Consider the following 13,237-nt stretch of genomic DNA (forward strand, 5'->3'; position numbering starts at 1 on the left):
ACTATGTCTAAACAAGACAAGAGATGAAGGTCCAAACATCAGGTTTCTGTTTTAACATTAAGCTCCATCTTTAAAATAAATTCAAGGATGGTTTTGAATCCATAGGAGTAGCTGTAGGAGTTGCAAATAAAATGACTGAAACACTTGCCAAGAATAGCGCAGCCACTCATATATTATGCAACTGCACAGTTAGTCTATTGAGCCACAGCTGCAAAGCAGGGAAGAAGAAAGGTATTATTTGCAAACCACTAAACCATTAAGATGACAGATAGGTTTGCATGTATGCCTCCATCTCTAGGAGCTTACAGCCCAGGTAAGGTATTTAAGCAAAATATTTGCATTTGTAAATTGTAGTGAAGCACTAAAGCCATGACCTCTGACAGGCACCTGCATCAAAAAAAAAAAAAAAAAAAGTTGTCTATTGGTAACTTTAAGTCCTGTCTTATCTCCTCTCAGTTCCAGCAACAGCACCTCAGCAGCCCCGACGAGGCAGGCCATGACCAGCTAGTCCAAGCTGCCTAGAACTGAGGAAACAAATGCTGTGGAGAGAGCAGGCAGCAAAGCAGTTTTCAAGTACTAACTCAATGTTGCAGAGTCTCCTTTCAGAGAATAAGAACAAAGTGAATGGTTACTCTCTCACGAGGAAACTTCTTTTCACTTTCATCTCCAGTGGAGGAGACTGCACCGCCATGAACCAACCTGGCTGAGCGCAGCCAGTGCCGATCAGAAGTACAAAACTACATGTTCAAGCAACACCACTTTATTTGTGAGGCAGAAAACTGTTTCCTTCAGTAACTTTAACACATGGCTTCACCTGACAGAGCCTGCATAACTGCACTAAAACACTCCTACAGCTTTAGAGAGAAAAATACCTGCACTGACAACTGAAGAGTCCAGCCTATACAGTTCAGAACATGCTCTTATTTCATTGATGGGCACAATGACAAAACATCTTCGACCATTTCAGGAAATACCCAAAACATGACAACGCTGCAAAGTTGAAGAGGAAGCAGCCTCTCCTGAGTAAGGTTTTATATGACTTGGGAATGATCAGTAAAAGGTATGAAAGCATCAGATCCATGCTTTCCCAAAAGACAATTTTGAAGAAAGCCTTGAGATGTTGGACATGTCCTTTAATATAGAGGATGGTGCTACTTCTGGGCATGGGGATCCATCACAGACTGTCAAAGCTGTCTCTTTTTGCAAGGGAGGTAAGTGATTAGAGTTTCAGCTGACAATGACTGAGGAAACCAAAATGACAGTTGTGCACCTCACCTTTGAAAATACGTATCAGAAGTCTTCTTCTTGGCCTATTCTTCCATGGAAAAAATAATAATGTGAAAGGTCCCCTTTGTTCTATCTTCAAAGGTTTACTAAGTAAAACGTGGTTGGGTATAAAATGCATCTTAGGTCTATAGGAAGGTAAATGAATACAAGTGTTGAGAAAAGAGACATGTTCTTCCCCACTCTCATCTACAAGCCTCTATATGTCCAAAGGCAGACTGTCACAATTGGTGTAAAAAAAAAGTCTTCATAAAAGCTAAGTCACAGAGCATAAAGCCTTGAAGATCACAGGATTAAACCCAAAACAAATAAAAAAAGACCAAGACAAAACTGGCTGAGTACCAAACAAACTATAAAAAGACATTCTAGCTATCACTCCTGGCTCTTTTAATTCCTCCAATTGAATAGACACATCTTTCAGATGAGATTTTTAAAAATCTTCAAGTTTTTTTAAAACTTCAAATCAAAACATCAAAGAAGAATGAAACTAGAAAAAGAGATTTGGGAATCTGCATTCAGAATCAGTGGTATATTGGCTTTCCACTTTACATCAAATTCACGATTAAACTGTTCTTTAATATAACTGCCTTAAAAAAACCCCTTCGATTTGAAGGCCCAGAAATTTCCATGAAAAATAAATTTCCTCACACCCTTAAATTAATACTCCTTCCTGCTTGAGCCCTTTAAGTTGCCTGTATGTTTATAAGTTGCATTTTGCCTACAAAGAGCAGTGCCTTCAGAGGGACTTGTCAGAAGAGCAGAATATATTGATATCAATTCTAGTTGATGAATGAGTTCAGCAAGTTTTTTCCACATTGTGATCACTTCCAACAATTTGCTGAAGTAAGAAAGCATTTAACATTCTTCATCAACCAGAAAACTACTTTCAACTAAAAAAATGGCAAATGTGAGAAGTACAAGAAAGTGCAAAACTGGCATATTACCCAGATAGGTTTTATCAAGGTGAAACATTCTCTTCCACTCCCAACTTTCCAGCTAGCTAAATATTATATACTTCAGTGTTTTAGAAGACCCCAACGCCCATAAAAAGTGAAAAAGGGATAGAAAAGCAAGTCTCCTCGGTGAGAACAGTGTCTGTCCTAGTCTCTCCTAGATTTAGGGTGTGTGAGGGGCGAGTTTCCTCATTAACAATAAGCCAGAACATACATCCTGACAAATCACAGGAAATACTGAGTGTTCAGCACCAAAAAGGAAGTTCAGGTTTCTTTCTCAATTTAGATGAGATGGAATCTAATTTAATGCCTTGGACAAATTGCAAGAAGCCCCTCCAGCAAAAACTTCAGCTGCAGTAAAATGTATTTTCTTAGTATCTCTTGGGATAAAAAGTTCTCTGTGCAACATTTTAAGTGACATCAATTGTTGTTTTATACACACTGTTTAGTCTCCTCTTTCTGTTTTTCAATTAAGTCATGCAAATGAGCAATACAGTGAAAGAGCAACTACTTGCTGCACTCGCTCCTGCCATAAGTAGCATTTATCAATTCAACTTCCAGATGTGGAAACCTCCTCCAGTTTCAATACCAGCAATGCTCACCTACAGCACAACTTAAAACATCTGCCTACCCTTTAGGTTTATCAAGATTGACCCTTGTGACAGTCTCAGGCCTCAGGGTTGTGAAGAGTCTACACAGTAACTACAAAAACTGCAGCAAGAAACAGGCCTGTGTTTGAGGGAGCACAGAGTTCTGCTGCAGAGCTAAAACTGCTGCATGTAAATTAAAGCAGAGGACTCTGCAAGAGACCAGCTGAACACCCACAACATTTTCCAGATTCAGCCTACTCCAAGGTATGCATGCAATGGAGAAGCTGCCCTGGTCTTCATTTTCTTCAAAAGAGTTTTAATGGAGACATGGAAATAGAAAGTTTCTGAAATACGACTTTCCCAATCCCATGCAGAAGTCGAAAAATGCAGGAAACAGAAGAAGTTTAACATGGAAGTAAAACCTTACCGTGTCTGAACTTCCTTCCAGCAGTATGTTGATTGCTCTGTTCACATCCCCATTACAATCATGTAGTGCCACTATGCACTCATCCTGGTTTTTCCCCGTGACTTCCATAAGCTGGCAGTAAAAGTCAGACATGTTAAAATATCTACATTATCATCGTAAGAAAATAAGAGTTAGTACCACCACAGACTATAAGAAAGTGCATAACTATCATGTCAGGGTAAAGTAGAATCCTGAATAAAAGAATCTGCATTTTACAGATCTGCTTGGAATTCAGACAAGAGACAGCAGGAAGCACAAATTAATTGATAATCAAGGAAACACTCTTTTGCACCTTTTTTTTTTTTTTATTTCTGTATGCTTGCAGCAAATGCTGTCAACACAGATACAGCAGTATATGAGAGTAAAGATGTAAAGGACCAGCATAGTTCCAGTATGATCCTCTCTCTCTCCCCATCAAATATGTCCCTCTTTATCCCACTGTGAGAACAGACATAAGGTAAGACATGGCAGAGAACAGATCCATCTGGAAAAACACCCAGACTAAGAAATAGGTTATTTTTCAGCCAGATTGGCTCCCTTGATCCATTTTAGAATAAAGCCACCAAAAGTCATGGCTGGTTAAGGAGACCTAGTTCTGAATTATGCTCCATGGACTTGGGGTACAAATCCTGAGGAGTGTGGGACAGAAATTATCGGTCTGTCACAGGGCATCCAGCAACTTCATCCAATGAACAAAACCTACGTGAGCTAGAAATACATGTGCAGAACGTAAAATACTGGAGATATCCTACATGGAACTTAATTCTTCTCCTTCCCTCCAGCACAGCTACAAGCACTACTGAGGCTTGTAGAGGCTTCAGGAAGTACAAGACTTCACTTTTGGCACAGCAACAGAACAAGTTTATAACAAGAACAACAAAAAGCATTTAATAATGCTTCAGAGGAAGTTTTACAAAGGAAAAGAAATCAAGAAATCTGCTGCTTTGCTGCATTAATGCATTTAAGCTAATTCTTCTCTCCTTCTGGGTGTACTCCTAGGTTCTTTAGGAGTGGTGATGTGTTCACTAGGATAAAATCACCAATACCCACAGCAAAACAGGGCCCCAGATTGCCAGGGCTGCTTTAATTAATCGTCTCAGCTACAACTGGGTAATGGAAGCTCAGTCGTCTAACACCAACACTCAGATGGTAGAGGAAATGGTGTGAGATTTCATTTACACAATGCATATCATTTTAATGCATACACAGATCTGCAAGGTCAGATTATTTATTTTTTAAAATAACACCGATTCACATTTAAGCAGTGATTGTTTTTACTTTTCTTGAAAAACTTCCAAGATATTATCAAACTCATTTTACACAGGTGACATTTTTCTCATGTGCATGTACACGTGGAGATGGAATGCACTCTTTATTCTGACAATCATTAAGCATCAGGACAATACTAGAGAGATACACTGTGGAAGAGACAACAGCACAAATGAGTTCTGGCTTAAAAGCTTGTCTACAAAGGAAAATACACCAATGTAACTATACAGTCAGAGCCGTATTACCACACAATTTCTTGTAAACACACTTCACAGTGCAATAAGAGCACCTTTTCCTAGTTAAAACTTACATCCTTCTGAAAAAGGTTTCATCTAAACCAGAAACAGATGCTCTAGCTCCAAAATGCAAGCCAGCTTTAGAACACTTTATTGCAGGGCAAAAAATCTCTGTACCATAAGAAACATACTTGTTTCACTTTATCTTCAAAATCTGCATCATTCTTATCGTAGATCATCTGAGCGAGGCGAATCTGTTCTGCTGTTGCCTGAAAAAAGATAACATCCAATAAAGTACACAAAAGGTAACTATATTCTTCAAAAGCATATCCTAGTGTCACTGGGTTTTTTCCTCCGGAATCTCAAAAAGAACATACACAATAAGCACAGAAATGCTATGGGGAAAAGAATAAGATCATCTCTATGCCCACTTGACAGTTTTAAATGTTATTTGGGACAAAAGCAACTTCGACACATTCTAATCTGTTTGAAACACAATTAAAGGTCACCACATTGACAAGACAACCATATAATAATACAGAATTTACCACAGAAGACTACAATTTTGTATTAATCTTATAATTATATTTAGGATCTACCACTCCAGAGAAAAGAATTTTATTGTAACAAATCAGCAATGGTATTTCTAAATTAACCACATCTCCGATGATTCCTGCTCACATCACCTTCCACCACGCTCCCAGCAACAACCTCACTCTAGTTTTATGAGCACTTAGAGACTGAGTCATGCCTCAAGACTCTGCCTAAGAACAGCTGCACTCATTTTCTTTATAAGCAAACACTGCTCTCTGAAAAATGCTCAAGGAGTTTGCTATTGATGAAGTATCTGGTGCTTCTCTAATGCTTCTGGACCACAAATCTATACTGGCAACTTCTCCAAAAGCTGAAAGACTAAAATGGATGGATGCAGACAAGTGCCATAAATCCAAACAGGCTATGGTTGCCCCTGAGAGAAAGCAACTCTAAGACAGATGTCACATCACACAGGCCACTCTTCACAGTGTGGGATCTGCAGCCACTTGAACTGCACTCCTGAGAAAATACCAAAGATAAGTGTGTCTTACAAGATCCTGGGCCTCATTTAATTTCTGCTCAAACAGAACAGGCTACTGTCTTACATAGAGAAGGCAGAGACTGAAGAGCAGAGTCAGGACCCAAAATGCAAGCTGATGCATTGCAGATATGTTTCTTCATTGAAAGGGGGACCAGCTCATCCTCTGAAATTCTTGACTGAAAGGATTCACTGTGGGCAGCTGGTTGAATTCGACCTTTTGCCATCCCTCTTCACAGAATACACACATGAAATTCTTTGCTTCATGAGTTCAGACCTAATCAGCCACAAACTGGCTTTTAGAGTTTACCACAAATGCAAGCTCTAGAGTAGGTCAAGTAAAAATGCTGAGAAGAGTCTAAAAATTACTCCAATGTACACCACCAGCTGAGAAGTTACTGCAGCTGTCCCAGTTCCCTGAGGGACGGGACACTTGCTGTGCTTAGAGAGAATGTTCCAAGAGAATTAGTGTTTGTAACACAGTTATGTACTCTGTGTTACTTCACACTGTCAAAGTGTCATGCTGACAGCCTCCTATGTCACTCCTCTGGGTAGCACAGGGGAGAGTTTGCTCTGGAACTCCCCAGGGCCACCCTCCTCAGAAGGCTCCCTGACAGTGCAGTGCTCTGTGCAGAGAAGTTTGCTCCTGGCGCCTGCTGAGAGCTCAGCAGAAACAAAACGTCTGCTGGTTTCAGGAATTTAAGTCTTGCTGTTCCTTGTTCTCATTCTGACTACAGCCTCCTCAGCCAAACTGCAATGATTAAGCTAGTGAAGAGATCTTCCTTGAAGATATCCAGACCAAAAACATTCAGGTAACATAATTTCTGTAGAGATATGATGGCTTATTGGACCAAAAAACAGGAAGACATCAAGATTCATTTCTTCCGTAAACCAACTTTTTTTCCAAGTGCGCAATAAAAGACAAAAACATACCAATTACAAATAATTTGACACTTCTTCAGTTTTCCTGTGTAAGCAGAGAGCTTAGAAACAAGTAGGTTCGATATTGCTTATACTTATGCCAGTGGATTAGACCCAGATGGAACTGAAGATTCAGAAGGAAAAAAAACAAAACCAAAAACTCATGAGATGTGTTTACTACACAAATACCAGACCAGTGCCACAAAAAGTTTTAGCTTTTTCCCAGGCAAGTAGCGGTTCTTTACCTTTAAGGCATTATTGTTACAAGTAACACTGTGGTATCCTGTAAGAGAGTGTAATTAAGTTTTCATTGTGACCAAGAAAGTAGTAGCATCTTAGACACAGCTAAAACTTTACTCAACCTTACAGTGTTAGTGTACTCAACTTCTCAGTGTAATAGAGTGGAGAAAATTTTAAACCAAAATTTTCAAATTACCAGAAAACAGAAGTGGGCAAACCACAAAATTACATGACAGTAATAGGCCAGATCTTAAAATAAAATGGTATATTTATTATCCAGAAGCAAAGCAAAATTAAATTATGATCAATGTAGTATTACGAGAATGAAATTTCCATTTGGGAAAGCAACATTATTCAATATTCAAAAAAAAATAGGCAGTGGTAATTAAACAGAAAAATCCACAAATTCCTGTTGGTCTGTAAAGACTGGCTAAGCAGAAAAGCCCATCTGATACCTAAACAATAAAAAACATAGCACATTAAAATGTAACTGCTGCGTATTAAATAATGACCTTTTTCCACTGAAATGACCAAACCAGTATCTATTATGCAAGAAGTAGAATAAACAGACAAAATTCAGAAAAAGGTCTGTAAGACTTACTTCCTAAAGTCAATGAATCCCATAGGTTGGAAAGGTCCTCCAGTGATACTCTACAATCTCCCACTGAGAAAATATCCCATTGGAAGAGCTGCTTGGGGCCAGGGAGAGATCCCACAATGCCTCTAATCCACGACTGTGTTCACAGTAAACAATTATTTTCCTTTTAACAACTGGAATTTCCAGTGTTTCTAACATGCCATTGCCTCTCTGAGGAGAGTTGGCCTTTATCTCTTCTATATGCTTTCACGAGATACCTGAACAGAAGACACAACCTTGCCTTGCCATCTTAGGGCTGAACAAACCATTCCCTCAGCCACCACTTAGTCATCCTGTTTTTCAGCCTCACAATCATCTTTCCAGCTTTTCATGGCCTTGCTCCCATCTGTCAAAGTCTGCCTTGTACCAGGGAACCCAGAACTGGGCAGAGTACTCCACTTGTAAAGTGGCAAAAAGGGGAAACCACCACTTCCTCCAGCCTTGTTTGCTAAACTCCTTACATGTTTTAAAACAAAAACAAGTTCAACTTCATCTGTTGAAAGTCACTTTCTAAATCCACAGTGGCATGAATCACCACTACACAAAGTGCTGCAACACAAGGAGATAAAGCGTTTGGGGTGACAAAATTTAAAAAATGATGTACAAACCAGAACAAGAGCCCCTTGGTTAAAGACTATCCAGAAAACAATAAAAGACAGTATTTCCCTGGGGAGCACCTCTAGAACGATACACACTCTGCCTGCAGAGAACAGACAATTTTTGAATTGAGTCAAATGTTGGGATGCATCTGACAGGAGAATAATGAGTTGCAAGGAGCAGAGACATTTTGCACTCTCTGTATTCCAGACAAGCACACAGCTACTCTGCTGCTGACAATCGAGACAGTGGGGTGAGAGCTTAATTCCCATCTACCAGATACTCAGTTTTAGTCTGCTAGTGGATGACCACTTTACTTTGTGGGGTCACTGCACAAGATGTTTAGGGTTTTGTGGCTTGCAGATACGCCGAATCATGCTGTAGAACACAGCACGAATCTAATGAAGCTTTCCCCACCCACCCAAACTCCCCTACTGACCAGAAACCTTCTAGCATCAGGAAGCTGGTAGATGGGAGAGCTGAAATCCAGAGACAGTGAGGTCACAGGACAGATATCCTGATACAGGCATAGAATTCCTCACTGATGGGAAATGTTTCTGAAGAATACAAAGCTCCTTCAGACACAACACAGGAACAACTTAATTCTGTCCTGCATTAGTGAATAATCCAAGCAAGTAACCAAACATACTCTTCCAAAATAGATCATCATTGTTCCTCCCATCTTTTACTGACTCAGGGAAGAAATGCATATCACTACATGCTCCCAAGTCAAAGAAGTCGATACAGTAGCACGTACCTGTACTACTTGTTTCTGTGGTTGCGTTGGGTGTATGGTTGAAATTTGCGCTTTGTCCCGAGTGCCCCGGATACGTTCACTGCCCACCGAAGTCATCATTTACAGTATATACAAAACAATGTATGTACAAAATAGAAAATCTGAAAGAAAAAAAAAAGAGCATGAGTTAAGGCAGGTACTGATTTAATACCCACGAAATACACATCCTCATGCATTTACCACTAACTCTATACAGAGACACATGAGAAAGTAGTTTTAATACACTATTATTGGATTTATCGCAGTCTGTATAGTAAATGGGGAAAGGCAGGGGATGAACTGGGATCTGTCTAGATCTGTACTCTAGACGACATCTAAATTTCACAGTTTTTCCCAGTTATTTAATGTACAGACTTTTCTATCTGTTACTCTGCTGAAATCTCAGCTTCAGCTCCATCACTTCTTAAACTTCTTTGATATTTGCTGTCTCGTTTTGATACCCGGACTTTAACCAGCCAGAAGCCTAAACAAAAATCACAGTCACAAACTGGGCAGTTCCTCTTTTCCATATCACCAAACTGCTTTTCCTGCACATACACAGAGGTCATAGCAAATCCCAACTCTACTTCTCACCTCTCATCTTTAAGAGAAATGATGATGCTTACCTTTAAATCCAGCCTCTGTAGACAGTATTTTTGCTTTTTTCTCCCTCCTATTTGCAGAAACAATCTATAAAACTATCTATTACCCTGCTTTAAACATGCCTTGGTTGTATGGCAACAAAGAAACCCAAAAGAAAACCCAAATCCTACATGCCTATCACTGCTATCCCATTTGTGGCTCTCGGCTCGCATTCTGATTCATCCTCTAGCGTTAAAATTACTTTGAAACAAGACACTGTTATTCCTCCTTCCTCTAGATGTTGTTTGTACAGCATCTAATAGGGCTAATCGATGAGCACGGCATACAGCAGCTATGATAACTGGAAACACATCTCTCTCACCTGGTAACAGTAGTCACGGTCAACTGCCCGTTTGCTGTCCCTATAACACTGGGAAGTAAAAAGGCAAATTTCTGGAACTAAGGACAACTTAGCTGGTGCCAGTGGTGTACCTGGGCAGCGCGAGATGTGCAAACAAGCAGCCAAGCGCTCTCACTGCAGCCCCAGTGCATGAGCGAGCCTCAGCACACAACCTGCCAGGGCAGCAGCTCTGTGCAAGCTGGCCAGCACCCAGCTCAGCGCACAATAATGCTCACAAGGATGTGTTCAATCCCAACTGCTCAATGGCAGTCACAACTAATGGGTACTCAACAATCAAAGCTGCAATGGGATGCTTCAGTTTAAGCATCGACTCATGATGCTCAGGAGCCTCATCTACCATCAAAAGGTCAATTAACCCCATTATCATCTAAACCTATTCTTCATTTCAGAAGTACATTCTTGTTGATCAAAGTTGAACCCTGACATGGAATTCCTTTATGTACAAGTTAAAGCATTCAATAATGTTTTAATGCCTGAGAATAAAGTATATTTCCACATGAAAAGGCCTGCCTTTACCAGGAACCACTGCAGTATGAGCTGAACTGGAACACAGTGTTTCTACAGCTTTATGAATATATTCACCAAAGCCAGTGTGTCTCACAGTCTCCTAAGTCAGTCTGACTTTGTTGCCTTCTAAGCCCAAAACATACAGGTCTTCAGAGCAGTCTGACCCTAAAGGTCAGATACAGCCAAAACAGAACTTATACAAGCTCCTAACACCAAGTCCATGGAAAACAAAATACTAAGTAGATGTGGAGAAGTTCTGACCTGAAAGTTCAACACTTATCACTGACTATCTGCTTGAGTTAGTTTTTTGTTTGGTTTGGCTTTTTTGTTTGTTTTGGATTTTTTTCCCCCAGTCTGCCTCCCCCAAGGATCAGTCTGCTCATCACAATTTGAAACTAGTACAATGAGCAATAAAAAAAAAAACCAACCAAACCACCAAACAGAGCACACGACAGAGAGCACTAACTTGCCTGAAAGACAAGCTAATAGTTTCAATAGGATTTTCTGGAATCATTCCACTGTGACTTGAGATTTGTTAAGAAATTATAACTCCATTGAGTCTCAATTTGTTCATAATTTCTGAATTAACATCATATTTATACAGACTGTAGTACTTAGGAACGCTATTTTTCCCCAATTTCACCAAAGCTACTCAAAATACTGTGATCCATATTTTAGACAGGACAGCAGGACACATATATTGAAGAGTTCTCTGGGTGTTTGTAAAGCACATGCTGAACTCCAGCCTACAGCCAACCAACCTACAGCACCTGAAGTGGATTGTGTCTCTTCCCCCTTTCCTAGAATGTATTTTTCTGTGTGTCTCTGTGCCACCACTGCTGAAGACATGTTTGTTCACCAGGATGAAAGGATACTTTAAGAAAAAAGGCAGGCACTCAAACATTCGAAACACTCCTGGGAGATGAAGAGGCACAGCAAGATCAGGCTGCCGTGGGAACAGCACTCAAACAACCTGAACAGCATAACAAGGTCTCTAAAACAGATCCTCGTCCTCCTGACTGTGCAGCCCATGAGCAGCACAATTTTGGTTCAAACCAAAAAACAGCAAAGGTTCAGGCAGCAGGACCTCTGCTTGCTTCAGACCAGCATGGAAACCCACACTCAGTATGACAGTCCCCATCAAACCAAGAAGGACGTGTTATATATAATCCATTACACACAATCCAGTCTTCTTAAAAGCACAACTGGCAGCCTGATACAAAGAGAGCTTCCAAAATGCTGTTATTTTATTTCAGACACTGAGCAAAGCTGAGGCTTCACACCTGACAACACCTCCTGCTGACTAAGGAAGGGACAGGAAGAAGGGAGGCAGGGAGACACTGCCTTCAGAGCACCACAGTGACTACATTCTGAGCATTAAGTGGGATATTATTGATTAATAAGATGGGGCTGAACATTTCCTTTCTCACAAAGCAGCTTCTTATTGTCTCCAGCCCCTCATATTCACAAAGTCTGTTTGACAGGCTGTTGCCATAGCAATGAGCTATCACAAACTGATGAACTTAATTTTAACCACAGATCAAATGGAGAAAGAAGATCTGAGACCAGGAGGAGGAAAACTGTTAATTAAAATCTGTTTAATACAGATTTTTTAAAAAATAAATATTCAGATAAGCAGATGCTTCAGTTTTGATGTCAGAGTCTGGTGCTGAGCAAAATTCACTCATCAAGAGTTAATACCTGACCTTGCAGACACACTGCAACTGTAGCAAACAGTCAAAGAAATGTACTTTGAAGAAAAAAATACACATTAAATGAAACAAATAGTTTCATCATTTTCTGTAGACTAGTACAGAGCTCTAGCAAAAGAGGGAAAAGCCCTAAGCAAAGAGAGAGAGCTTCCCAAAACTGTCGTGTAAAGAAGGCAGCTGCACTTTCTTGGACGACATTTTAAAAAGTAGTACAAGATTCCTGTAAAACTTTTTGTTTGTTGGTTTTTTGGGTTTGCGTTTTGGTTTTTTGTTTGTTCGGGGTTTTTTTACTGCTGTGCCCTAGGACCTCCAGACCAAGGTCGTCCTTACCCAAACCAAACCCCAAACCAAACTAAAGTTGAAGAATGCCTTGTAGTTAAATAGTTAAGAAAATTGTTTACTTCTCAAGCTCTAAGGAATTCCAATTCCAGCACTTCTTCATAAAGTAAATAACTAGACTTAACAGAGCTGTTTCAGAGGAAAATCATCCCAAATTTCAGTCTTTTGGTTTAGTTTTCTCTCTGTACTGCCAATTTTAGTACAAGGGACTATACTACAACTGCAGATACAGTACTTTGTAACATGAAGTGGCAACAATTACTCTAGTTTACAAAGCGGTAACAAAGTATTGATATCTCAACTTCCAACCTTCCTAAAACTACCAAATCCTATCCTCTCCCAGTCTTCGTATCTTCTCTTATCCTACACATTTAGTTGGGTATCTGCTTTGGATTTTAGAAGGAAAAGAGGAAGGCAAAGAATCAAAGAGCAAATGAATGCATATCAACACAAAAATCAGGTTTTTAAATCTATCAGAATGTTTTCTGTGATCTTTCCTTCAACCTTCCTTCAAGCAAGAACTTCTCCTTTTAGACTCAATGGAAAGGTTACAAATACACAGAATACCAAATGACATGACAGGGTTGCAAGCCCCCCAAGACTCAGGAAATCTATTCCTGAACTTCCAGGAACAGA

The 13,237-nt window shown here is 39.9% G+C and overlaps 1 protein-coding gene across 6 annotated transcripts in view; it reads right to left on the bottom strand.

The window, feature by feature from the left end:
* The window catches only part of LOC114060158 (ubiquitin-associated protein 2-like), a 74,973-nt gene that overhangs the window by 43,584 nt on the left and 18,152 nt on the right, over positions 1–13,237 (bottom strand). For all 6 annotated transcript variants that reach the window (XM_027889424.1, XM_027889423.1, XM_027889422.1 and 3 more), the window contains exons 2-4: positions 9,023–9,162; positions 4,990–5,067; positions 3,255–3,365 (exon numbers count right to left, since the gene is read on the bottom strand). In XM_027889424.1, coding sequence (XP_027745225.1) covers positions 3,255–3,365; positions 4,990–5,067; positions 9,023–9,121 — 288 coding nt within the window. In that variant the 5' untranslated portion in view covers positions 9,122–9,162. The remainder of the gene's footprint in view (positions 1–3,254; positions 3,366–4,989; positions 5,068–9,022; positions 9,163–13,237) is intronic.

Source organism: Empidonax traillii, unplaced genomic scaffold (assembly GCF_003031625.1).
Source record: "Empidonax traillii isolate 1590-97213 ecotype Southwest subspecies unplaced genomic scaffold, ASM303162v1 scaffold262:size680716, whole genome shotgun sequence".
Classification (NCBI taxonomy): Eukaryota; Metazoa; Chordata; class Aves; order Passeriformes; family Tyrannidae; genus Empidonax; species Empidonax traillii.